Source organism: Hyperolius riggenbachi, chromosome 9 (assembly GCF_040937935.1).
Source record: "Hyperolius riggenbachi isolate aHypRig1 chromosome 9, aHypRig1.pri, whole genome shotgun sequence".
NCBI classification, from domain to species: domain Eukaryota; kingdom Metazoa; phylum Chordata; class Amphibia; order Anura; family Hyperoliidae; genus Hyperolius; species Hyperolius riggenbachi.
In genome coordinates, this window is record NC_090654.1 from 91,547,205 (window position 1) to 91,574,773 (window position 27,569).

The following is a 27,569-nucleotide window of genomic DNA, read 5'->3' on the forward strand; positions in this document are numbered from 1 at the left end:
GGGGATGATGTGCAGGGGGGGTCTGATCGCTCCTGCCTGCCTGAGGTTTGCGGGGGGGGGGCACCTCAAAGCCCCCCTCCGCGGCGACATTCCCCCCCCCCTCCCTCTCCTACCTAGCTTCCCCCCGGAGATCAAAGGCTGCACAGGAACGGATCTGTCCTGTGCAGCCTCTAACAGGCTCCTGCCTGTCATGTGACAGCGATCCCCGGCCGCTGATTGGCCGGGGATCGCTGATCTGGTACAACGCCACTACTATTAGCAGCGTTGTAGGAATGTAAACAAAGCGGATTATTTCCGCTTGTGTTTACATTTAGTCTGCAATCGGCGGCCCGCAGGCTATTGACGGAGCCCCCCCCCCCGCCGTGAATTGACAGGAAGCAGACACTCGCGCGAGCGGCTGCTTCCTGATTAATTAGACTGCGTCGCTGGTCCTGCAGCTGCCACTTTGCCGACGTGCGTTATGAGTGCGCGGTCGGCAAGTGGTTAAAGCATACCTGAAGTGACATGCTCTACTGAAAAGCAATTTGAAGCCAAACACTTTTATCTTGATGAACAAACACTCCTGATAACGGGATGAAGCTGAAAAGGTTTTTTTTTGTGTGTGCTTATGCTGGGAATACACGGTTATATAGTTGCGCCGGATCGAGCTGCTGGCTCGATCCCGGCGCATCCCCGCTTGTCCCCGCGGGCGCTTCTTATCTTCCGCTCATTTTCTTCCCATTATTCGCCCGCGGGGAATCGAGCGCCTTGCTAATCGGGCCTGACGGAAATTATCAATCGAGCCATCAGCGGCTCGATTGATAAACTATCTAACCGTGTATTCCCAGCATGAGAGCTGAATGAAGCAGATTTTACATCACAATAAACATGGCATGCCCTTAAAGAGACACTGAAGCGAAAAAAAAATATGATATAGTGAATTGGTTGTGTACTATGAATAATTACAAGAAGATTAGCAGCAAAGAAAATATACTTTTATTTTCAGGTATATAGTGTTTTTTCTAACATTGCATCATTCTATAATATGTGCAGATTACACAACACTCAGCATTCAAAATGATTCTTTCAGAGCAGTCTGTGAAATAATGACATCTCCTCTGGCAGAGGAAAAGTAAATAGTCCAGGAACAGTTGAGATAATAAAAGTCAGATAACAGCCCTCTCCACCACTAACTTGGCCTCAATTCACTAAACTTATCTCCTGTCTTTAATAACTCTTCTAGAGTTGTTACCATGGTGATAGGGCATGTATTATTCAGGAAACATTTTACCTCAGGCAAGCTTAAAGTTAACTCTTCTGTCTTTAAATTAACTCTCCAATCCTTAAAATAACTCCAGAGTTAAAGACAGGCTGTTAATTAGCTGCATGTGAAAATAACTACAGAGGAGGTAAATGAACTACAGAGGAGGTAAATTAACTACAGGAGAGGTAACTTAAGTAATGAAGAGGTAAGATAACTCTCTCACGTGTGGAGTTAAGTTTCCTCTTGCCTTATTATCTCTAGCATGATCTTAGTGAATTGAGGCCATTGTCTTTTAAAGCTTATTATCTCAAGTGTCTGGCAGAGTTCTCTGCGACTTTGAAAGTCGTGGAGCTCAATGGCTAGTTTGCATAGATAACTGGATTTTCTTAGCTTTTCCTTTACTGGAAACAATATTAGACTTGTGTCTCTGCTGCTAATGGTTTTTTTTTCTCAGCTGTACTACACATTCAAATCATTATATCATAATTTATTTTATTTTTTTTGCTTCAATGTCTCTTTAAATTGAATACAAAAATGTGAGACTGCAGAAAAGTGTTTTTTTTTGTTTTGTTTTTTACCATTACTGCTGCACATACAATGAATTATCATGTTTATTTTCAATTCAGATTTGCTTTGATCTTTATTTGTTTTATATTGTAAAAATGTGTATGCCTTATTGTGTACACTGATGGATTAAAAGCATGTCTTGTGTTTGAACAGCATTTTACCCTCGTCAAGATGCTCTACCCTCAGAATGTGATGATGGTGAAAGCAGTGTTCCCCCAGTACAGTACCCAGTACAGTACCCCAGCACCCCAGTACAAACCAGTAACGCATTCAAGCAGGGAATCCATGCAGAACGTAAGCAGGCTTTTCAGCAAAATGCCTTAGTGCCCAGATTTGGCCCAGCCCAGGACATGCGCCGACCATTTCAAGTAAATACATCTCCTGGTAGAGCCATGGGCTGGGACAGCAGACCATTACAACAATCACAACCTCCTGTTGATGATTCCACGCCTTCAATGAGTGCAAAAGAACTACTGTTGCTTCGTTCCTTTGTTGAGGCGCGATCTAAACTTCAAGAAAGTTCAGGAGGTGCAATGTTTCATGATGGCAACAGACCGAAACCAAGTCAAATGGGGCCGGTGATGCAGCATGTTGCCGATATTGAAGAACCTGCAGGAAGTCATCAAAGCACTGTCATCAGTCGGTCTACTGTGGATATTCGACACACAGTCGGTAAAGGAGGGACCTCGGTGCATGTCGTTTCTGTCCAGCAGTCTACAGTGTCCACAGTGGGTCAGCAGCGCCCAGCAGTACGCTACTCTAAAGTCCCATTTACGAAGGGAGATCGAGGCCGCACGTTCCGAGGTAATTTATGTGAGATCCCTGGTTGGAAGATCTAACAATATTATAACAAGACTTGTGATTGTAAGCGCAGCCGGTTAAAATAAACCTGTATCAAAATCCTGTGATGAAAAACAAACGTGTGAAAACCTTATACATTTTGCAATGGTATGAGGGCTCCATATCTGTGTTAGTGCTATTTTTCCTTTGGTCTGGATATGCCTTGTTGTGTGTATGGAAGGAACCTCAGACCCGAGTCATAAAATGTGTTCTTCCCACTGGCGTAACTACAATTCATGGGGGCCCCCCAGTGAATCTTTGATACCCCTCCAATGTTCACATCCCTTCCCTTGCCTCCCCTTGGTGCCATTTATGCCTTTGGGGCCCATCTCACAAGGGTCATAAAACTATTGGGGCCATCATGATCTTCACACACATAACAAGTGTAGCCACAAAAACACCTGATCTGATGTATAATCCCTTAGGGCTTCCTCCAGCCCCATAAACGCGTGCTAGTCCCTCCCCATCCTCCCGCTGTCTGCTGTTCAGTGGCAATCAGACCCGGTAACTGTCTCAGTCTGGTCCAGACTGCCGCGACTGAATCGATTACCGTGGCTGATTGCGGTTAAACGGCAGACAGTGAGAGGACATAAGGGACTCGTTTGTTTAAGGGGCTGGATTCTTTGTATGTAAAGGGAATCTAAACTGAGAGGGATATGGATGTTTCCTCTTAAACAATACCAGTTGCATGGCAGTCCTGCTGATCTCTTTGGCTGCAGTAGTGTCTGAATTACACACCTGAAACGAGCATGCAGCTAATCCAGTCTGACTTCAGTCAGAGCACCTGATCTGCATGCTCATTCAGGGGCTGTGGCTAAAAGTATTAGAGGCACAGGACCAGCAGGAGAGTCAGTCAAGTGGTATTATTTTAAAAGGCAAAATCCTTATCCTTCTCAGTTTAAGTTCCCTTTACTTTAAGTAATTGTGAGTTTAAGTAAGTGAGCAAAGAAGGGAAAAACGTTATGTGCTTCCCCCTGGAAGAGTAGGAACTTTTCTACCTTGTTGACACAGTTTACTACACTTCCAAAACATTCTGGATGGCAATGAGAACTTATCAGTTATCCGCTAAATGAGGTGAAAAGCTTGCATTTTAACCATTCCAGTACCTTAAAAAACAGATGGCTTTAGCTGTGAATTTTATGCTTGGTTTAAAGGGATACTTAAGTCTGATGAAAAAAAAGACTTTTACTCACCCGGGGCTCCCCTCAGCCCCCTGCAGCTGAACGGTGCCCTCGCCGTGTCCCTCCGATGCACCTGGTCTCGCCGGCGGCCACTTCCGGTTTAGTCGTCACCAGCCGACAGGCTGGGAACGCGGCTGATTATCCGCGTCCACGACCGCAATAGCATTATAGAGGGCGCTATTGCGGCCGGGGACGCGGATAATCAGCCGAGTTCCCAGCCTGTCGGCCGGTGACGACCAAACCGGAAGTGGCCGCCGGCGAGACCAGGTGCATCGGAGGGACACGGCGAGGGCACCGTTCAGCTGCAGGGGGCTGAGGGGAGCCCCGGGTGAGTAAAAGTCTTTTTTTTCATCAGACTTAAGTATTCCTTTAATGCTTTAAACCATAGAAGACATTTGAGTACCACCTTACGAATGCAAAATTATGCCAAGCATCGCTTTGTAGTCTCTTTTAGCCACTTATACTCTCCTAGTGGTTCTGGGTCACCATGAGCTATCTGCTAACGCTCCAGAGTGGAATCGCTCATTTGATTACATTAAAGGGAGCCTAAACTGAGAACGATATGGATTTTTCCTTTTAAAATAATACCAGTTGCCTGACTCTCCTGCTGATCCTGTGTCTCTTAATTCTTTTAGCCATAGACCCTAAACAAGCATGCAGATCAGGTGTTCTGACTGAAGTCAGACTGGATTAGCTACATGCTTGTTTCAGGTGTATGTGATTCAGCCACTACTGCAGCCAACGAGATTAGCAGGACTGACAAGCAACTGGTATTGTTTAAAAGGTAACATTCATATCCCTCTGTTAATGTTCCCTTTAACCAAGCACTTTTCATAATGCTAGTGATTGGCAAATTGTGCTTGGTGTGAAACAGCCCTAAATTTTTCTCTAAAAAAACAAAACTGAAGCCTAAAACCTTATGTGGGAAATTTTTGTGCTTGTTGCCCAGTCATATTTCAGTTGCAAAGTAGCACTGCAGCATTGACAACTTGAAAAGTATAGATATTTCTTGAAAACCACCAATCATTGCCAAATATACTGAGGGAGGCGTGAACAGAGCAAGAGGGGGTCCCCACCCCACCTCCTGAGAGACTGAAAACATGACTTAGAGAATCTACAGACTGAAAATCAGAAGACAGATAGTAGGCAATGCCTTTTTAGTCAACCATTGAACGGGATGCTAATATTTCTGTCTTATGTGCAGATTTTATGCAGCTTGGAATTGACTATCTCATTTTAGGCCAATGGCGGGTTCCTTTGTCGAGGCAAAGGATAGCGTACATTTGCTTTGACAAAGGGGACCCAGTGTGGTCCTGAAATGTTTGTGGGGTCTTTTAACTGATTGTTAACACTCTGGTAACTGGTGTGTGGAGAAGTGGTCTATTGACTTTTGCAAAGAGTATATTGTCTGTAACAGATGCATCAAATATGACAATTGAGTGTGTAATTGTTTAGTGCCTTATTCACCTGTACTAACCATGACAAGTCCTGGAAGATGAAGTAGGACTTTATTTTTTACTTAAGAATGACCCTATTTACTCGCAGATAAGCCCACCTGTGCATATGCCCAACCCCTACGTTTAGCCTAAAAAATAGGCAATAAGCTATGATTCCCCCAATTAGCCGACCCTCCCTCAATGTGCTGCCATCACCCCCTGCTGATTTGTAGCCTGCTGACTGGTGCAGAGTGTGCGTATGTGCATGCATTAGCTTGTGTAGCTACCTGTCCTTGCTCCCTCTTGCTTCCTTTAGTGTCCTGTGCAGCTTCTGAGTACTTTTTTTGGGTGCCACTGGTCAACTATTGTATAAGTTGCACCATGGCTCATCTATTGTATGGCTGATTGGCTGTTGTATAGCTATTTATTGTTGCGTCTAGATATGATTGGCTATTGTAAAGCTGATCGTACTTGGCTGCAGGAGGGTCTGGTCTTCCATAACAACCAGTCACATTCTTTCTCATTCCAGGAGCAGATTGGTTGCTAGAGGCAATGCTTATAGCTCGTCCCTTTCAGACAGTATTGTGAGAGCGAGTTTTGGTTTGGCTAATTGTTTTGTACCTGTTCACCTTGTCTTCTTTATAAAATATGTTTGTTCCCTTACAGAACTGAAGGAGGCCAATGAAGCCCAGATGAGACTTCCAGCTGCAAAGTAAATATTGACTTCTTCACCTATATTTTGGTATTTTGACTAGTTTCTCACTGGGGTGTTGTGTTGAGTTTCCTGTAAAACAGAATCTCAAAGGAACGCGGGGAAAGTCTCAAAGCGATCCTGAAGTAAGAGGAATACAGAGAATGCAATCTTCCTTTTCTAATAAACCATGCCAGTTGCCTGACCTCTGTGCTCTGCCTCTAACACTTAAGTACTTAAGGTTGTGACGTCTTCCCTCCAGACAGGTGATCGCTCCTCTGAACACCAGAACGGAAATGAGCCTTGGTGATATTTTTAAACTGGCCTTGGCAGCCGCGGCCTGATTGGTGGCTGGCGGCAGCCATGACCATGCAGGCAGAGGTTTCCAAAGAGGTTTCGATACATAACCACTGCCGAGTAAGTGGGTGGAGCGTCTCCAGTGCCTGAAGATGTCAGGACAGTTATGTATTTAACCCCACAACTCCCCCCTCCCCCCCCCCCTTTCTGTCCTCATTAAAGAGAACCCGAGGTGGGTTTGAAGAATATTATCTGCATACAGAGGATGGATCTGCCTATACAGCCCAGCCTCTGTTGCTATCCCAACCCCCCCTAAGGTCCCACTGCACTCTGCAATCCCTCATAAATCACAGCCACGCTGCTGACAAACAGCTTGTCAGAGCTGGCTGTGTTTATCTCTATAGTATCAGTCTGTTGCTATCCCCGCCTCCTGCAGAACTCCAGTCCCCGCCTGCATCCCTTCCCTCTCTGCTGATTGGAGGGAAGGGACGGGGGCAGGGACCGGAGCTATGCAGGAGGCGGGGGAGCAGCTGAGACTGACACTTCAGATGTAAACACAGCCTCACAGCGTGGCTGTGATTTATAAGGGATTGCAGAGTGTAGGGGGACCTTAGTGGGGTTTGGGATAGCAACAGAGGCTGGGCTGTATAGGCAGATCCAGCCTCTGTATGCAGATAACATTCTTTAAACACGCCTCGGGTTCTCTTTAAGGCTCTCTGATTTTGACCTCAAGTACTCTATAAATCACTGGCCAAGAAGGAGCTTGCAGATCAGATGCTATGACTCTGGTCTGACTCCATTGACTGTATGCTTGTTGCAGGTGTTTGAGTAAAACAAACATGCCAGCCAACTGGCATGGTTTATAAGGGAATGCAAATGGCAGCCTTCATATTTACCTTACTTTTGAATGCCTTTAAAGTGGATCCGAGATTAACTCTTACTCATTGCATAATTGTGTTCCTTTCCTATTGTTTATAGGGCATTCCTCAAGCCAAATACTCTTTTGTTTTAATACTCTAATTCCCTATAAACTAAACATGCCTCGCCCACAGATTTTCAGAGAGCCTTGCCATTTTCAGACAGTAGCAAAGGCTCATGGGAGCTCAGTCTGGGCAGGAGGAGGGGGAGGTATTACTAGCCAGAGATTTCAGAGGGTGAGGGGGGATTAGGTTTTTCACAGGCCGAGTGCTGAAGTTGCAGATAAGCTTGCCTGTGTGTAATGTTTACAAACAACATGGCTGCTGTCATTGTATCACAGGAAGAAATAATCATATTCTATTAAAGCTGTTTGCAGCTAGATTTGCTGTGTAAACTATCTAAATTTTAGATAAGATATATAGACAAGTTACTTGTTATAGTTAGTTTTTCATCTCGTATCCGCTTTAAGAAAAAAGGGATCCTCCTTAGTTCAGCTCTGTACATTGCAAGGATTTTAGCAAACATTGCTTGCTTAACTTTTTTTTATAAATATATATGTACAGATGCATAATATCAAGGGAAAAACTGCACTCCAATGAACCATCCCACAGACCCGATGATGGTGGTCTGCACTTCACCTCTAACTGTCTCCTTCCAGGATGACTGTTTTGGAATCCTAAAACAAAATTATAAAATTGCAGAAAGCAAGTCTCCATCCAGTACTCCCCCAATTTCTTGAGCGTCGGCATACCTCCAGGCTTCTAAAGCTCTCTGACATTAAACTATAGCGGCTATGGCTTCTGCAAGAGCAGTTCAGAAAAGTCTCTCCTTCATAACCTACTATGTATATTCACATTTTTTTCTGTTTTCCATAGGGGAAAGTTACCTTCGAAAAGTGTCGATGTTGAGGTGAGTACCTAACTTGTATCTATGTGGAGTATGAAGTAAGGCAGGTACTAGTGATGATTGTAATCAGTTAATTACGATTACTCAAAAATGTGCTTAAAATTTCGCAGGTAGGTTCACAGCTACCGGTAATTAAAACTTCAAAGAAAAATGTTAACCACCCTGGCGTTTTTATTATTTGCGGCGCTCAGACGCGGGTGAGTTTTTTTAACCTATTTTTTTTTTTTTTTTTATCATGTAGCTAACCTAGCGCTAGCTACATGATTCCCCTCTCCCCGCGGCATCCCTCCCACCCCTCCTATCACCGCCGGCGATCATACCCAACAGGAAATTTCGCTCTGAACGGGATTTCCTGTTAGGGCTTCCCTCGTCGCCATGGCGATGAGCGGAATGACGTCATCGATGTCATGTCAGGGGGAGTCCCGATCGGCCAGGCTGCGCTGAGGGTCTGGGGGGGGGGCTCTTTTGCGGCGGGTAGCAGCGGCGATCGAACGAAGCACACAGCTAGCAAAGTGCTAGCTGCGTGTTTAAAAAAAAAAAATTATAAAAAAAGGCCCACCAGGGGCTGAGCAATCCACCACGGCGGTCATGGACGAGCTGAGCTCGTCCAAACCGCTCAGGTGGTTAAATGCAAAAGGGCATTTTCCAGGGTTTAAAAAAAAACCTTTTTCCTTTTTGAATTTTTAAATTTTTTCTCAAACTGCAAGGCATTTTTGAAAAGTTTTTTTTTTTTTTTTTTTTTTTTTGGCTTGATAACACTCTTCCCCTTAACATACATAGCAATATTGTTGACAATAACCTGTGTGGGGACTTTGCTATTAACGTGAACGTCCAGACTAAAAATCTAGTCGGCAGCACTGAAAAGGCTGGGTGTTTCTTTAACAGTTTCACAGAATCAGAACTTTGTTTTTCTTACCCAAGCCTCATTTTTAGCTGCACAGAAGCTAAGCTCCGCCCCATCAAAGAAATCTGCCCGGGCATTTCTCCCCTGATGCTGTGCAAAGCAAGATGGGATTTCTAATGATGATGTTCTTGTTGCCTAGGGCGCGCAGCTGTCCTGATCACCCCGATCAGGACAGTTGGAACTGTGTCTCATGCTCCCTGTCACCTCCTTTCAACTAAAAAAAAATGGCTACCTCCATGAAATCACAAACATTTGCCTGTTTTTTTTAAACAGGGTGGGTAAGAGATTATATTACCTATTTGAATTAACATAACTAATGTAACTACAGTGTGTTTGTTTAGTGGTTAAAGAGGAACTTCAGCCCGAAGTTGGCATGAAATTGCGCATAATTTAAAAAATTACAGTTACAAACAGAATTGATTACAATTTTTCCAACATATTTACTTTATTATTTTGCATTGTAATTGCGAATTATGATGCAAATTTTCAAGAAAATTACAATTACCGTATGCAAAATCATCACTATCGGATACAGCATCTGTACTGTTACATGTGCAGCGTATAACAACTGTTAAAAAGGTTTTGGGAGGCGCCCAGATTTCCTACTAATGGGCCTGAGTATATTACTGTACGGTATCATAAAAAGATGTCTTACCTCCAAAGAAGACTCACTCGAATATAACGTAAGGAGTCTTTATTATCAAGTGGTTAATTGTAGACTACTGTAGTCTGTAGGTCCACAATTAACCACTTGATAATAAAGACTCCTTACGTTATATTCGAGTGAGTCTTCTTTGGAGGTAAGACACCTCTTTTTATAATACCGTACAGAAATATACTCAGACCCATTAGTAGAAAATCTGGGCGCCTCCCCAAACTTTTTTAACAGTTGTTAAACCCACACCCCCAAAAGGGGTGCTAGCACTTCCCACTTGCATATCTGTCATACCAGTGGAAAATCCGACAGGAGGAGAGCGACCACCCTGTTCCAGAAGTTTCCGGGATACCGAGCGGGAACAGGTTTTTTTTCTGCATGCCTATATGGTCACAAGGACTGCAACCCATCCTTGTGAGTATAAATTACCCACAAATCCCCCACCATTTAAGACCAGCCGTTACTACACTATTGGGCTCCCGGTCTCTCCCCCTTTCTACAGGCCGAAGGAGTGGCTGGATAGTGTAATGGTTAAGGGTTCTGCCTCTGACGTAGGAGACCTGGGTTCGAATCTCTGCTCTGCCTGTTCAGTAAGCCAGCACCTATTCAGTAAGGAGTTCTTTGGGCGAGACTCCCTAACACTGCTACTGCCTACTGAGTGCGCTCTGGTGGTTGCCTCATAAGCGCTTTGAGTCCGACAGGAGAAAAGTGCTATACAAAAAAAAAAAAGGAATTATCTCCGCTCCTATTGTGAAGGGACCTCCAGAGACCTGGACCAATCCGATGTGCAGCATATGATTGTTTTTAATTAAAGTCTGTGGAGTGGAGGGATTATCTAACAGTGTTTCTTCCCCTCTAGGACATTGATGAGGATAACTTCTGGTGTAACGATGAGCTCTATGATTTCCTGGTAAAGTTCCTTTTTCTTTCTTTTCAATGTATCAGAGTTCCTTTTGCCACTTTTACATAAAGTACTACTGCAGTCACAGAACATTGACAGTAGTGAAGTGACATTACCCATTACTATTCTTTAAATGTCTTTCTTTTTTGGGGAAAGTTTAGAATGCAGAATTTGGAGAAATCTTCCATTTTTTTGGTATTTGAGGGAAAGGATTAAGTAGAATATAGTCGACTGTAAATAATAAGGAAAGTTAAATGTGTTACATGTTCTTGTGGTGGACAAAAATTAAATTGCTGTTCTCACAGGACACCCAGGCCAGTCTCACATTTTCAGCCTGCGCTTTAGTTGCGATGCTATTGGATGATCGCATTGCACTGCAACGCTAAAAACAGGCTTTGAAGATACTGGCGGTAATATGTGGTATTGTAACACTTGGCAGTTAGCCAAACAATAAGTAAGGCTCTCTAGCACTCATCTCCTGTGGCCAAAATTCGAATTGCAAGGAAGTGTATTAAAAAAAATGCGCTTCTGCGCATGCGCACCGCAACACAAATGCGGAAAAGTTTAAAACATCTGTGGCACCATTGGCATACATGACTTCGGGTCAACGCACGTTGCCGCGGGTGTTTACCTATAATGCGCTGTTGTGTTTGTGTCAGATGCAATACTTCCGGCTCATCGCACCGAGTCACCTATGAAATGTCCCTTAGACTTTCATTGTTTTACCGTTACCCTGCCGGAAAAATGGGTAACGCAATGCAATGAAAACATGCTAGTGTGAAAGGGGCCGCAAGCATACACATTTATCTAAATGCACCTGAGATCAAACTGAGTGGTCCTGAAGCTGACCAGAACCTTAAAGTGGATCCGAGATGAAAAATAACTATAACAAGTAACTGGTCTATATATCTTGTCTAGTTTAGATACTTTACACATAAAAAGTGGCTACAAACAGCTTAAACAGTATATGATTATGTCTTGCTGTGATACAATGAGAACAGGCATGTTCTGCTTGTGATCATTACACACAGGCAAGCTGCTCTGCATCTCCACCCCTCAGCCTGTAAAAACTTCACCCCCCCCCCCCCCCCTCTCGTCTTCCCTCCTCCCCTCTGCCTCTGAAATATCTGGCTAGTAACACCTCCTCCTGCCCACAGTGAGCTCCCATAAACCCTTGCTACATGGGTGTCAGAGCGCCTAGGCACTGGAGGAGCTGTGGGCGTTGTTTCTCTTATAGGGAATTAGTGTATTTTAAGGAAAGACAAAACTGTATTTGGCTTGGGGAATGCTCTATAACCTATATGAAAGGAACACTTATAGAATGATAAAACGTTTCTCTCGGAACCACTTTAACCACCCTGGCGTTCTATTAAGATCGCCAGGGCGGCTGCGGGAGGGTTTTTTTAAATAAAAAAAAAAACTATTTCATGCAGCCAACTGAAAGTTGGCTGCATTAAAGCCCACTAGATGGCGCTCCGGAGGCGTTCTTCCGATCGCCTCCGGCAGCCAGAAGTAACACGGAAGGCCGCAATGAGCAGCCTTCCGTGTTTGGCTTCTCCTGTCGCCATGGCGACGAGCGGAGTGACGTCATGGACGTCAGCCGACGTCCTGACGTCAGCCGCCTCCGATCCAGCCCTTAGCGCTGGCCGGAACTATTTGTTCCGGCTGCGCAGGGCTCAGGCGGCTGGGGGGACCCTCTTTCGCCGCTGCTCGCGGCGGATCGCCGCAGAGCGGCGGCGATCGGGCAGCACACGCGGCTGGCAAAGTCCTGGCTGCGTGTGCTGCTCTTTATTTGAGCAAAATCGGCCCAGCAGGGCCTGAGCGGCAGCCATCGGCGGTGATAGACGAGCTGAGCTCGTCCATACCGCTAAGATGGTTAAAGGATACCCGAAGTGATGTGTGACATGAGATGGTATGTACAGTGCCACACACACTAATAACTATGCTGTGTTCCTTTTTTTTTCTTTCTCTGCCTGAAATAGTTAAATATCAAGTATGTAAGTGGCTGACTCAGTCCTGACAGGATGTGACTACAGTGTGACCCTCACTGATAAAAAAAATTCCAACTATAAAACACTTTCCTAGCAGAAAATGGCTTCTGAGAGCAGGAAAGAGATAAAAGGGTTAATAGTTCATAGATTTTATCTCTGGCGTACTTCAATAAATGTGCCGTTGAGCAAAAACAGTTAAAACTTAAAAAGTAGATTTAAACATAAAATGAAACTGTGGAATACCATAAAAAAAGTAATTTTTAGGAGAAGGAAGACATATACAATCATTTTGTTTGATTAGTTTATTTTTGCTTCGGGTATCCTTTAAAAGTGAAGAAGAAAGACGCAAAAGAGAGCGAGAAAGAGAGAGTCAGTTATGAGAGTTTATCCGAATGATAGTAGTGCACAACCAGCTAGCTTCATCTTGAAGGGAACTTTAAAGGACTTACGAGGCCAAATTCTGCCCCCAAAACCTAAAAAAAGTTAACTACCTGCATGAGTTTGTATGGCACGGAGGACGCCTTCCGCGCCCTCCGTGCCGTTCCGCCTGGTCCCCTCTGCGCAATAGCCCCCCGAAAGGCTGCGACCCCACGGTCCGGGTCGGGATCTGCAGCCTGCAGAAAGATGGCTGCACAGTTCGCATAGCCGCTACTGCGGCTGCACAGCTCCAGGGCCAACCCCCCGATCCACGTAAAAGGCAGCGTGGATCGAAGGGTTGACCCTAGAGCTGCGCAGCCGCAGTAGCGGCTATGCGGACTGCGCAGCCGTGGCCAGCTCCGGCGGCCATCTTTCTGCAGGCTGCAGATCCCGACCCGGACCGTGGGGTCGCAGCCTTTCGGGGGGCTATTGCGCAGAGGGGACCAGGCGGAACGGCACGGAGGGCGCGGACGGCGTCCTCCGTGCCATACAAACTCATGCAGGTAGTTAACTTTTTTTAGGTTTTGGGGGCAGAATTTGGCCTCGTAAGTCCTTTAACCACTTCGCATCCAGACCTTGTTTTCCCCTTATTGACCAGAGCAGTTTTGACGCTTTAGCGGTGTCCCTATTCAATCAGCAATAACTTTATCCCTACTCACTACACCTAAATGATCTATATATCGTTTTTTTTCAAGACAAACCAGGCTTTCAATGGGGGGTATTTAGTCCCAAGAACAATTTTGTTTTCTAGGCATTTTAATTGAAAAAAGGGAACAAAAATTAAAAAAATGCATTATTTCTCAGTTTTTAACAATTCCAGTTTAAAAATAAAAAGTACCACAGTTTATAAAACCATTCCACAAGTTAATGTCCCCCCTAATATAGTCAGATGTGCCCCAAGTATCAGCCCAACCTTCCCAGTTTAGCCAGATTTGACCCCAATATCGGCACCCCGGTATAGTCAGATGTGTCCCATGTATCTACCACCCCCCAGTACAGAGAGACAGTAACGCCGCCAGGATTGGCACCCCTCATTATAGGCAGTTGTGTCCCCCGGATAAAATTTCCCCCTTTATAGCCATATGTACCCCCAGAATTGCCCCCCCCCCCACCAATTATAGCCAGATGTGCCCCCAGTATTAGGTTACCCCCTCCCCCAGATAATCAAATGATCCCCCATTGTCAGATGTCATCCCCCCAGTTACCCAGATGCCTGGCAGTTTTTTGCACCCCCACCCCCCCCCCCCCCCAGTGTGGGTAGCCAGATGTATGACCCCCCCCCCCCCCATTAGGCAGCCCCTCCGTGCACAGATGCTAAAAAAATGTAAATAAAGCCACCTCTCTCACCTTACCTCGTTCCAGCGATGAGCCTGCAGCCCGAGCATCCGATCCCAGCTCTGATCTCAGCCGCGTATTGCCGGTGACCCGGGTCCCGGCTTGATGACGTCATCAAGCCGGGACCCGGGTCACCGGCAATATGCGGCTGAGTTCAGAGCTGGGATCGGATGCTCAGGCTGCAGGCTCATCGCTGGAACGAGGTAAGGTGAGAGAGGTGGCTTTATTTACATTTTTTTTTAGCCATCTGTGCACGGAGGAGGGGGAGATGAAGGATCACGCTGTTTGTTACAGCGGTGATCGTTCATCCGCGGGGGGGGGTCACTAATTGGCTACAAGGGAACATGTTCCCTTTTGCCAATTAGTAAGGCAACCGACAGTGCCGGGGGGTGCGCTCTGAAGCGCACCTGTCCCTGCACAAAAGGGCTTAAGGCAGGTCAGTATATCTACGTGGCTGTGGCTTGGAGAGTGCCACAGCTGACGTAGATATACTGTAGTGGTGGGGAAAGTGGTTAAAGGACTTCCGAGGTGAGGAGGATTACAATCTGTTTACTCACTTGGGGCTTCTTCCAGCCCCTAGCAGCCGTTTCAGTCCTTCGCGCAGCCAAAGGCAAGGGCAGAAGAGATGACCCCACCGGCGGGTCAAGATCTTTATGGGCGGCCTGCGGGACACCGAGGAGGACCAGGGCTGTGACGAGAGACTGAAACGGCTGGTAGGGGCTGGAAGAAGCCCCAGGGGAGTAAACAGATTGTAATCCTCCTCGCCTTGGAAGTCCTTTAAAGTGGACCTGAACCCCTGCAAAGGACAGAAAGAGAAAACCTAGGTCAAAGCACCCTGTATGTATTTAGAGTTTAGCCTTTTTAATTCCCCCTCATCTGTGACTAATCACAAGTTGTAATTTGATCTCCCAGTTGTCAGCTGACTGCCACGGCAGAGCAGCTCATTTGTGAACACAGGCTGTTAATATGCCTGCCTCCATGAAAGCAGGAGTAGTAGGAGAAGTAGACACACTACAGATTTCTTTTTTTCTTTTAATTGTGTTTTTTTTAAATGTGTTCCCGTTTTTAGTCATTTGGCTTTTTAACAAGAGAAAACTGCTACAGGAAATGCATCACTAGATATGTGTTACATAAAAACTTAAGGCTGGTTTCACACCAGGACGTTGCGTTTTAGGGGACGTTATGGTCGCATAATGTGCCCCTAACGCAATGCCTGGTGCTCCCTGCTTTGGACGTCAGAGTGAGCCGCGTTGTGCAGCTCACTCTGGCGTCCGTGATGCCGTGATGCGCACTCTTGGATTATGTGGCATCACGTGGTCCCGCCGCACAGAACGGCCGCTCCAGGAAGTAAACACTGCACGTCACTGAGTGCAGTGAATATTAATTAGCCATGTGCCTGTCCGCTCTCCGGTCCTCCCCAACATTACTGAGCATGTGCAAACAGTCTAACGCGGCTCTGCCGCTTACAAAGTACTGCATGCAGTACGTTATATTATGGCGCAGCGTTACACTGTAACGCAACGTGGGCACTGTGAACAGCCCATTGATTTTTCATTGCTGTGCGGTGGGGTGCGTTACAGGCTGCTCTAACGTGCGCCTGTAACGTCCCACTGTGAAACCAGCCTAAACCTATTGCATCTACATAGGAAACCATTGTGTGCGATTTCCATGCTGTATATGGGGAAAAACAATCCGCTATGATTGTGTGATTCAAATCGAGTAGCATCCAGAATGTCATCAGTACAGGCTGTGTTGTGCCTAGCTTTAGACTTCATGTGTCACAGTAAAAGCTATGTTTCTTTCCCTGCTTTAGGCAAACTTTGTTGTGGAAAGCAACACTGATGTTGCGGATGTGCTGAAAGTCATCGATGGCTGTGCCAATGCTTTAATACGACATAAGAAACGCACAAAAGAAATTCGAAAGAGGATTGAGGAAGAAAAGCGGAAATTGGAAGAAGAGAAAAAGGTATTCGTAACATTATATTCTACAGCTGTTTTTAGAGGTTAACTTTGGCAAAAAAAAAAAAAAGCCAGATACTTGAGTGAAGGCTCTGGGTCTCTCTCCTCCACCAGTCCGTGTTCCAGCGCTGGCTCCCCCATAGCAGTATTTGACCAAATACTGCTCTCTCCGCCACCGCAGGAGGCTTCGGAAGTGGCTCCCGAAGAGAGTCCGCTCTATACTATACACGGGCTTGCATCTTCTCTCGCGCGTGCGCAGTATGGAGCCACCTATCTTCTGAAAGACTTGGCTCCTGAAGTCCCCCGCTGTGGAGAATTCAAACGGAGGAGCTGCCACTGCAACGAGGGCACTAGGAGAGGAGCGGGAAGGCTCAATAGGACCCAGAGCTTTCCCTCTCCTTAGGTAAGTATCTGGCTTTTGAAAAAAATAAAAAAAATTCCTATTTACTTTAAGGTTGGATTCACAGTGGTCCGTTGCATAACACACGCATTACAATGAGTGTGAACTGCAATGGAGACAGGACATAGACTTTAATACAAAGCCTGCATGCAGCGAGTTAGAATAATGCGATCAGTTACAATAACTCAGTACTCTCAACAGGCCCATGGAATTGTATGGGCAGTGAGTTGACATGCAAAATTGTTACTCAACTGAGAACTGTGAACTAGCCCTTAAACAAGTCCTTGATGAACCAGTCACAAATTACTATATTTAAGCATTTCAAAGTTAATCTATATCGGAGCAAACTAAAAAAAAAAAAGTGTAGTTATAGCTGTATTAAATTAGCTTCATACTGCTGTCTGTTACTTTTCTATTTTAACCACTTCCGGATCCTTTAGGCAACTTACACACCAAGACGTTGCGTTTTAGGGGACGTTGTGGTCGCATAACGTGCCCCTAACGCAACGCCTGGTGGTGTTGAAGTTGGGTGTCAGATTGAGCTGCGTTATGCAGCTCTCAAAGCAGCCGCTCCAGGTTAGTGATAGGAAGTCCGGATCTTTTTAGGGATTCGGATCATTTGAATCGGATCATTGAAAAGATCCCGATCTTTGAACCGAATCATTTGAATCATTTTACTAGGGAAGCAGACTGGGTAAAATGACTAGCAGGACAGGACTTTCCCTGCACTGTACATTCTGTATGTTCCTGTTTCTTCCAGACAGACATCCACTGTGAACCGAATCTTTCATTGTGATGATCGGGATGATTCGACTCACAAATAAGATCCGGATCAAATGAACCATTCGTTCATGATCCGGACAACACTACAGTCCTACCAGGAGTCTCTGCAGTGCAGTGAATATTAATTAGCCATGTGGCTGGCCTCGGAGGAGGAGGGGAGACCTCCTCCTCCAACATTACTGAGCATGTGCAAGCAGTCTAACGCTGCTTAGCCCAGTATAACGTATAGCATGCAGCACTTTGTTTAAACGTGCTGCGTTACAATGTAACGCAACGTGGGCACTGTGAACAGCACAATTGATTTTACAGTGATGTGAGTTAGGCTGCGTTACTGGCTGCTGTAACGTGGGACTTTAAAGTCCCACTGTGAAACCAGCCTTATACACACACACCACACACATATAATAGAATATATTATATGCCCCTGGTTACCTCACTTGAAAATCAGGGACGTATATGTACACATGGTTTACTTACCTCCGCCATTCCTGATTGCCGCACCATTTCCATTCGCAATCGTCCAAATACACCATAACACACTTTTTTTACATAGGAGAATTGAATAATAAAATTATTTTTGAACCCATTCCACCCTACTCCTTAGTTAACAAAATAAAATACTTCTATATAAAAAATAAAAAAACTGCATAATTAAAAAAAATCCTACATAAATAGTTACCGTAGGGATCTTTTTTTCATATTAAGTCATGAGGGTATATTACTGTTGCTTTCATAAATAAAGGCTTGTAATTATTGTTATAATATAAAAAAAATACACCTTTTTGTTTCCAAATAAAGTATTATCCCCATTCATTGTACTAGAAACACAAATTAAATGTTGTAATAACTGGGACAAATGTCTGTTTTATCTACAATGGCTGAAAGCTAAGAAATGATGCATTTTTGCAATTTTTTTCTTCTTCTTCTCTGTAAAATGTATATAAAATAAAATCTTAGTAAAAAGAACTGCCCAAAGAAAGCCTATTTCGTCCTGCAAAAAATAATATATAGATCATTTCAGTGTGATAAGTAGTGATAAAGTTATTGGCACAAGAATGGGAGGAACATGATGTGAAAATTGCTCTGGTTTTGAAGGGAAAAAGAAAAACAGTGGTAGAGAAGTGGTTAAAGCTTTATCCACTTATCTGTGATTTGTGGTCAGGTCTGATTATTGAGCTCTGAATACCCTTCCCTGATCCTGTCTGTGCCCAGAATGCAAGAGGGGTTTTCACAGTAACAGGATGGACTGCTTATGGTGCCCATACACGGTACAATAAAAACATTGGATTTTTCCCGTTTATTCGGCCAAAACGATCGAATCGAATAAAAGTTGAAAATCTTTTTTTTTTTTTTTTTTCTATAAAAATCCGATTGGACGTGTTGGAAAAATCTTTATATTCGATCTAATGGAATAATTGAATGAAATTATCTAATGGCGTAAAAAAAATGTACCATGTATAGGCCCCATTAGGGATGCATTGCAGACATGTAGTATAAAGAATTAGCAGGGAGGGTGGCATAGTTCTCAGAGCCCTACTGGAAGGCATACAAGTGTCTCAGGCGTACGTGAGATAAAGCAGAACTGAGTTTTCTCAATACTGGCTGCTTGCTTTCCCCGCTAAGTTCTTTATGTTGCAGAGCTACGCATGCTCAGGTCCGGCTCTACCATGTGGGCAAAGGGGGCAATTGCCCCAGAGTCCACTAAAGATGGTCACAGCTGGCTACCAGGGCCTTGTCAAGGGGAGACCTGGGGGGCAGGGCAGGTTCTAGACTTTTTGCATCCTGAGGCAAACCTTATGAGGACGGCCCCTGCTCGACATCTCCCCTTACAAAATGCAGCAGTCACCTAGCAGCAAGTAAACCACACATAAAATGCAACAGTTACCCCACACATGAAGTGGAGCAAATGTCCCACGTATTAAATACTGCAATTACCCCACATATATCTCTACCTCTGCCTTTTGCTGCTATGTATTACCAGCCTCTTTGACCTAATGCTGCCCCCTACATGCTGCTGCCCTGAATCACATGATGGGGGGGGGGGGGGGGGAAGAATTTGCTGGGCGGTGGGGTTGGGGGCTACAGGGAGCCCCAAGGCTACTTTTGCCCCAGGGCCCTATTGTAGCTAGAACCGGCCCTGCTCGTGCTGTCCCCTCGTGGACTACCAAGCTCCTTCCTGCATTGCGGTTGCTGGAAGCCTGGTTGACTGGTAGCTTCTCTCCCATCCCTTTACAATTTGGAAATGAGTTATAATTGGCACTGATGTGGTAAGAAGCTTACACTCGCTTTATTTTATGTGACCCATTATAAGATTGCTTTAACATTTTTGCACATATTCATTTTCTTTTAAGCAATACCAGTTGCCTGGCTATTCTGCTGATCCCCCAACCTCTAATACTTTTACTCATAGACCCTGAACAGGAATGCAGCAGATCAAGTGCTTATTGTCTGATATCACAGGATTAGCTGCGTACTTTGGTGTACTACAGACACTACTGCAGCCAAATAGATCAGCAGGGCTGCCAGACAACTGGTATTGTTTAAAAGGAAACAAATATGGCAGCCTCCATATCACTCTCACCTTGGGTTCACTTTAACCAATTCCCAACCACAGTTTTTTTTTTTCCCTTAAAGGGGTTCTTTCGCGAAAAAAGTAGGCAGTTAAAAATGTGACAGATGACAGGTTTTGGGCCAGTCCATCTTTTTAAGGGGGATTCTCAGGGCTTTCTTTGTTTTCAACAACATTTCCTGAACAGCGGTTTAACTGCCAAAATAGCAAGATACCAGCCGGCCTCCCTAATCACTTGCACACTATTACGTCAGTTAGATTTTGCAACTGCTGTTCAGGAAATGCTGTTGAAAACAAAGAAAGCCCTGAGAATCCCCCTTAAAAAGATGGACTGGCCCAAAACCTGTCATCTGTCACATTTTTTAACTGCCTACTTTTTTCGCGAAAGAACCCCTTTAAAAACCAGAGCGATTTTCAAATCACGCTCCTCCCATTCATTCACCAATAACTTTGTTGCTTATCACATCAAAATGATCTATATCTTGTTTTATTTGCCACAAATTAGGCTTTCTTTGGGTGGTACTTTCTACGAAGAGCCATTTTATTTTATATGCCGCCTTTTAAAGGGAATGAAAAGGAAAAAAATAATTATTTCTTAGGTTTCAGCCATTATAGTTTTAAAATAAAATGTGCTTAAAATGTGCATGAAACCCACACATTTTTTTTTCCTATTTGTCCCGGTTATTACAACTTTTAAATCGTGCCCCTAGTACAATATATGGCGATTAATATTTTATCTGGAAATAAAGCTGTTTTTTTTTTTCAGTTTTGTTATTTGTAATACTATAACATTTATTATGAGCCTTTATTTGCAAAATTAACAGTAATATACCCTCATGACATACATATTACATACAAATTAAAAAGTCCACAAGTTACCTATGTATGTATATATATTTTTTTAAATGGTGTTTTTTATTTTACAAGTGTTTTTTTGTTTTTTTGGGTAACTATGGGGCGGGGGTTTAAGATGTTAAAATTTAATAAAAATGTGTATATACCGGGCAGCACGGTGGCGTAGTAGTTAGCTCTCTCGCCTTGCAGCGCTGGGTCCCTGGTTCGAATCCCAGCCAGGGCACTCTCTGCAAAGAGTTTGTATGTTCTCTCCGTGTCTGCGTGGGTTTCCTCCGGGCACTCCGGTTTCCTCCCACATTCCAAAAACATACGGATAAGTTAATTGGCTCCCCCTAAAAAATTGGCCCTAGACTACAGTACTTACACTACATAATATAGACATATGGCAATAGTAGGGATTAGATTGTGAGCTCCTTTGAGGGACAGTTAGTGACAAGATATATATATATACACTGTACAGCGCTGCGTAATATGTCGGCGCTATATAAATACTAAATAATAATAATAATGTTAATGCATTTTATGAATGTAATGGTGTGTTGGCTGCATTTTACTTTTTGGCTACAAGATGGCACTACACTGAACTTTGCTCTATTAACCACCTTAGCGGTATGGACGAGCTCAGCTCGTCCATTACCGCGAGAGGGTGCTGCTCAGGCCCTGCTGGGCCGATTTTGATAAAATAAAAAGCAGCACACGCAGCCGGCACTTTGCCAGCCGCGTGTGCTACCTGATCGCCGCCACTCTGCGGTGATCCGCCGTGTGCAGCGGCGAAAGAGGGTCCCCCCAGCCGCCCGAGCCCTGCGCAGCCGGAACAAATAGTTCCGGCCAGCGCTAAGGGCTGGATCGGAGGCGGCTGACGTCAGGACGTCAGCTGACGTCCATGACGTCACTCCGCTCGTCGCCATGGCGACGAGGAAAGCCAAACAAGGAAGGCTGCTCATTGCAGCCTTCCTTGTTACTTCTGATTTCAGAAGAAAGCATTCGGAGCGCCCTCTAGTGGGCTTTCATGCAGCCAACTTTCAGTTGGCTGCATGAAATAGTTTTTTTTTAATTTAAAAAAAACCCTCCCGCAGCCGCCCTGGCGATCTCAATAGAACGCCAGGGTGGTTAATAGAAATACGGAAGTGTAGTGTTAATACAAATATGGAAGTGTAGTGTTTACCATTTGGCTTCTGTGAGGCTGACAGGCTAGGTCTCCCTGCCCCAGCTTGTCATTAGCTTTTCATTACAGGGATTGTGATTGGGTTTAAGAACAAGCTGTTTTCATTCTCTGGCCATGGAAAAGCGAGATTGCGTCAGAACGATGGGTTAGCGACGTGCCGATCGGGAGATAGATATAAACAAACAGGTATGTGTATCTACGTCCCTGGTTGTTAAGCAAAGTTTCCAGGGGCGTAGATGCACGTACTAGCGGTGGGGAGGCAAACCTAGCCAACTTACCCAAGAAGAGAGAAACCACCTGTATCCTCCAGAGGCTTCCCGTGTCGCCCTCACCCCTAGCACTGCTTGCTGGGACCCTCTGGAAGATCTGATGTGCACTCCCGATTACTTATCACGTCTGCACTCCTCTTCATGCACCCGAGTGAGCATAGCTGCACCGCCATACTCGCACAGTACAGCCAGAAATACAACAAGCTTGTCGGATTTATATAGGGAGTCCACGAGCGATAACAGTGTTCTGGAGGATAGCATGGGGAGCCTCTACAGGATCCAGAGGCTTCCTTCTTAAAGAGACACTGAAGCGGAAAAAAAAATGATCTAATGATTTGTATGTATAGTACAGCTAAGAAAAAAACATTAGCAGCAGAGACACAAGTCTAATATTGTTTCCAGTGAAGGAAGAGCTAGGAAACTCCAGTTGTTATCTATGCAAATTAGCCATTGAGCTCCAAGACTTTCAAAGTCGCAGAGAACTCTGCCAGACACTTGAGATAATAAGCTTTAAAAGACAGTGTATCTTTTTTTTTTTTCCCCTCTGCAGGGAAGATTTTCCAGAGCAGGCTAGTGAACTTTTGAACCCATTTAGAATGCTGAGTAGTGTCTAAACTGCAAATGTTAGAGAATGATGCAATGTTATAAAAAAAACAAAACATATAACTGAAAATAAAAATATTAGAATATTTTCTTTGCTACTAAAATTCTAGTAATTATCAGTATTACACAAGCAATTAATTATATCATAATTTTTTTTCCTTCAGTGTCTCTTTAAGGAAGTATCAGTTTTCTTAATTTGTGCGTGGCAACAAAACAAAGTGAGGAAGAATCACCTCTATCTGAACCTAGACAGTAGTAACAATTCAGAACTTTGATCACTGCATTTATTTATTGTATTTATAAAGCGGCAACATATTACGCAGCGTTGGACGATATTTAGGGTTGACATACAGCAATAAGACAATACAGGAATACATGCAAACCAGATCACGCAGCACAGTAGGAGTAAAAGATAATGCTTAGTCAGCCACTGGATGGAACCATGGAGATTAGGCAAGGCGAGTTCACTCAGATCCATAGGATGGGGTACGGTAATGGAGGTGCATGAACAGGTAGGAGACACAGGGAGGAGGACCCTGCCGAAGGCTTACAATCTGGAGGGAGAGGTAGTGACGCGAAAGGTAAGGGACCAGAGTTCAGCTGTGGGTTTAGAGCACCAGTGAAAAGGGGGGGAGGGGAGGCCAGACTAAAAAGGTGAGTTTTTAGGACCTTTCTTGAAGATGTTGGAGGGGAACCCCTAATGGGGGAGGTAGGGAGTTTCATATTGTTGGATCAGCTCTTGAGAAGTCCTGGAGGCGTACAAGAGACTGGGTGATGGGGGGTGTTCGGGGTAGCCAAGCGAAGTGAAGTTCATTGGAGGAGTGGAATGAGCGACTAGCTGTGTACCTCTGAGTAAGATCAGAAATGTAGGTTGGGCAGGTTTTGTGGACAGATTTGTTGGCCAATCAAAAGAAAACGCACACCAAGAAGTGGGGTAATGCTGGTGCTGGGTATCCCGTAGCATTGGATGAATAATAATTGTATATGTGTGCATTGGGACAAAAAATTGTTCCTTAAGAAGTCTGTGTGCGGATCCCCTTTTAGATTTGTAGGCCAGACACAGTATCTTGAATCTGATTCTGGACTGGGTAGAAAGCCAATGGAGGGATTCACAGAGGGGATCCGCTGTGATGTAGTGATGGGAGGAGTGGATAATTCTGGCTGCCGCATTCGTGATGGACTGCAGTGGGGCAATTCGGTTCATAGGGAGACCAGACAGAAGGGCATTACCGTAGTCAAGGTGGGAAATTGAGGGCATGGATGAGGAGTTTGGTGGTGACAGAGGTCAGGAAAGGGCAGACCTTGCAGATGTTGCAGAGGTGGAAGTTGCAAAACTTTGTGATGTTTTGGATTTGGGGGTGAAGGAGAGTGCGGAGTCCAGGGTGACACGCAGACTGCAGGCTTTAGAGGTAGGGCGAATGATAGTATGGTTAACAGTGACATGCAAATCTGGGAGGATCAGGGATGGCCAGGGTAGGACGATCATAAATTCAGTTTTTGTCCCAGTTTAGTTTCAGGAACCTAGCGGACTTCCAGGAGGAGATAAATGATAGGCATGAGGAGACCTTGTCCATGGTAGTGGTGGATAGGTCGGGGTGTGGAGGTAGATCTGGGTGTCATCTGCATACAAATGATAGTTAAAGTGGACCCAAATTTTTAAAAAAAACAAGCTTTCAGAAATAAAATCTATTTTCTAAATTCTATTATAAATAGCAGCCTTTGTTCAGCTAAATGACAAATATAAAATTATTTACATTTATTGGAGGAACCCCTCCCTTCCTTTCATATTGTCAGGACACAATCCCTGGTGGAGTAGGTGGTGTCCGGCAAAGGAGGAATTGCTAATGGCTGCCACCTGTATAATCCCAGTTATGAAAAGAGAAGGGTGAAAAGCATGCACTGAAATGCTCATAGGCTTGATGGAGTGTTTATCTTTGTATGTGTCAGAGTGGTGTAACTAAATATTTTGAATTAAAAAAATGTTTGGTTTGGGTCCTTTTTAAAACCCATGAAGGAGATAGCCTTGCCAATGGAGGATGTTTATAGGGAGAACAGTAGGGGGCCAAGGACCGAGCCTTGGGGGACTCCCACCGAGAGGTGTTTGGGGGTGGATGAGGACTCCTTTAAGGAGGTTGTGAAGGAGCAGTTGGAGAAGTAGGATGAGAGCCAGGCCAGGGCGAGGTCTAAGCTTAAATAAATAATTTTGGCTCTAGTTACATTTTTAACAGTGCTGGAGGTATAAGCCATCTAGAAGTTCATTTCAACTCACACTATTAATAGTCTTTATAAACCCTTTTCAAATAAATTATTTGGTTGAGTTGTAAAATGTTTGCATGACTTCTGGGGTTAACTTAATGTTTTGTTTTGTTTTTTTATATTTATTGCATGTGTCTGTGTTTGTTGTCTTATTTTAATTGGTGGTTGTTTTTTATTGGCTTTGTTTGGTAGGCTTTTTTGAACATCCCAGGAGTTAGCAAAGCACTTAAGAGCATTAAAGAGCGTGCAAAGTCCCCTCCTCCTGGCAAGAGACAAGGTAACCTTAGCTGATTTTAAATAATGTGTAAAATGATCCATTACTTACATTTCCCAACAGCTGTACTACTTCAATGCTTATATGTAATTTTTCCAATGCGTCTGCGATCTCCTCGGCACCCAAAATGTTCTATTGTTCTTAACTGTAAAGGTGCCCATTAACGGTAACATTTTTCACTAAATGCAAGCTTTTGATGCAATTTGAACGATCGTAACTAATCAGAAGGCAATTATCGATTGTTCGCATTTACTGAATGATTCTTTCTTCACATTCAGTCATACAATCCAACTTTCAGATCGACTTTATCCTACTTAGCAACTTACCAAAGGAATCGTTCCTTATCAATTGCCATCATAAACAGTGAATTTTCTATACAATCAATCAAAAGATCGCATTTGGTGAAAAAATTGTACCCTTGATGGGCACCTTAATTCTCTCATGACATCCAATCTGGATTCTGCCCCAGTCACTCAACCGAAACTGCCCTACTCAAAGTAACCAGCGACCTGGCAACTGCTAAATCTAAAGGCATCTACTCTATTCTCATCCTCCTAGATCTTTCCTCTGCCTTTAACACAGTCATCCATCATCTCCTATTCCAAATCCTTTCATCCATGGGCATTCAGGTTGTTGCCCTCTCCTGGCTTGCCTCTTATCTCAAAGAGAACCTTCAGAGTTGCTCATTTCGGCATCACCTCTTCTCCTCGTCCCCTTACTGTCGGAATTCCCCGTGGCTCAGTTCTCAGACTTCTCTTTTCTCTATCTACGTTTACGGTCTTGGTCAGCTCATCAGTTGCTTTGGCTCCCAGTACCACCTATAATCTACCTTTCAGCTCCTGACTTGGATACTTATCAGCTCATCTTCTTAACTGTCTCAGAGCAAACTCCTCATGCATGTCCTCCCGTTTTCTAAAACTCAACATGGACAAGACTGAAATGGTTATCTTTCCACCCCACAATTCGATTTCCCTACTTGACACCATCATATTTGTTGATGGCACTTCAATAATGCCCGTCCCCCAGGTTTGCTGCCTAGGTATAATACTGGTCTTGAGTCTCTCATTCATACCTTACATTGGCAACCTATGCTCCTCTTGTCGTCTCCACCTAAAAAAAAAATTCTCCGCATCAACCATTTTCTCACAGAGGACACTACCAAACTTCTTGTGCAAGCCCTGATTATTTCACGACCAGACTATTGCAACTCTGTGCTCGGTGGCCTTCCTGTTAACTGTTTGACTCCACTACAGTCCATCAGGAACTCTGCTCCATGAGTCATCCACCTCTCCTTTCCCACTTCTCCAGCCCTACTCTACTCTGTCAGTCCCTTCACTGGCTGCCAGTTACACAAAGGATACAATTCAAAATCCTGACTCTCTCCTACAAAGCTATATACAATGTAGCTCCTTCTTATATGAATAAACGTATTTCCAGATACCACCCCACTCGCAATTCCCCTCTACTAACAATATTCTCTAGTCTTCTGCTCTGGTCACCTTTTCTCACTCCCGCATGCAATATTTCTCTTGATCCTCTCACCTTTTCTGACCTTACTCCCTCAACACATTGTCACTCACCAACACTTACCCTTTTTAGGCGCAACCTGAAAACTCACCTCTTCCGGAAGCATACTCTCCTACCTAGGACACTTTACCACCATTTTACCATCTCATACACTGTATACCTTCACCTTTTGTCCTATCCCTTAAACCTGTGGAGTTGGTACAAAAAACATCTGAATCCAACTCCTCAGTTTATGAAACCACCGGCTCCAACTCCTCGACTCCAATTCCTTAGTCTAATACTTAGCAGGTAAAAGGGAAAGAGGCGCCCTGGTGTAATAAAAGCATCTAAAATCGGCTTAAAATCGAAAAGTGATATGAGTTAGCTTACCTCAATGACGAAACCTCTGTAGTTAATACAAGGGATTTTTATTAGCACAGGCAACGCGTTTCGCGGGTCTCGGCCCGCTTCATCAGGTCAGTAAAAGTGAATACAATAGCAACAAGAACTGTATATCAAACATAATAGTAAAAAATGTTCTACCAAGATCATAAACATTGCGTCATATCATATTGATCAAATTTTTAGATGCGTTTTTGTACATACATAATGTCTTTTTTTATAAATTATTAATATGTAAGAAAGAAT

General features: G+C 44.3%; 1 protein-coding gene across 2 annotated transcripts in view; it reads left to right on the forward strand.

Annotated features, from left to right (window-relative positions):
• Positions 1-27,569, forward strand: part of LOC137532558 (uncharacterized) — a 97,076-nt gene that overhangs the window by 32,589 nt on the left and 36,918 nt on the right. For both annotated transcript variants that reach the window (XM_068253188.1, XM_068253189.1), the window contains exons 8-13: positions 1,964-2,614; positions 5,934-5,979; positions 8,049-8,082; positions 10,498-10,548; positions 16,096-16,248; positions 25,334-25,418. In XM_068253188.1, the coding sequence (XP_068109289.1) occupies positions 1,964-2,614; positions 5,934-5,979; positions 8,049-8,082; positions 10,498-10,548; positions 16,096-16,248; positions 25,334-25,418 (1,020 nt within the window). The remainder of the gene's footprint in view (positions 1-1,963; positions 2,615-5,933; positions 5,980-8,048; positions 8,083-10,497; positions 10,549-16,095; positions 16,249-25,333; positions 25,419-27,569) is intronic.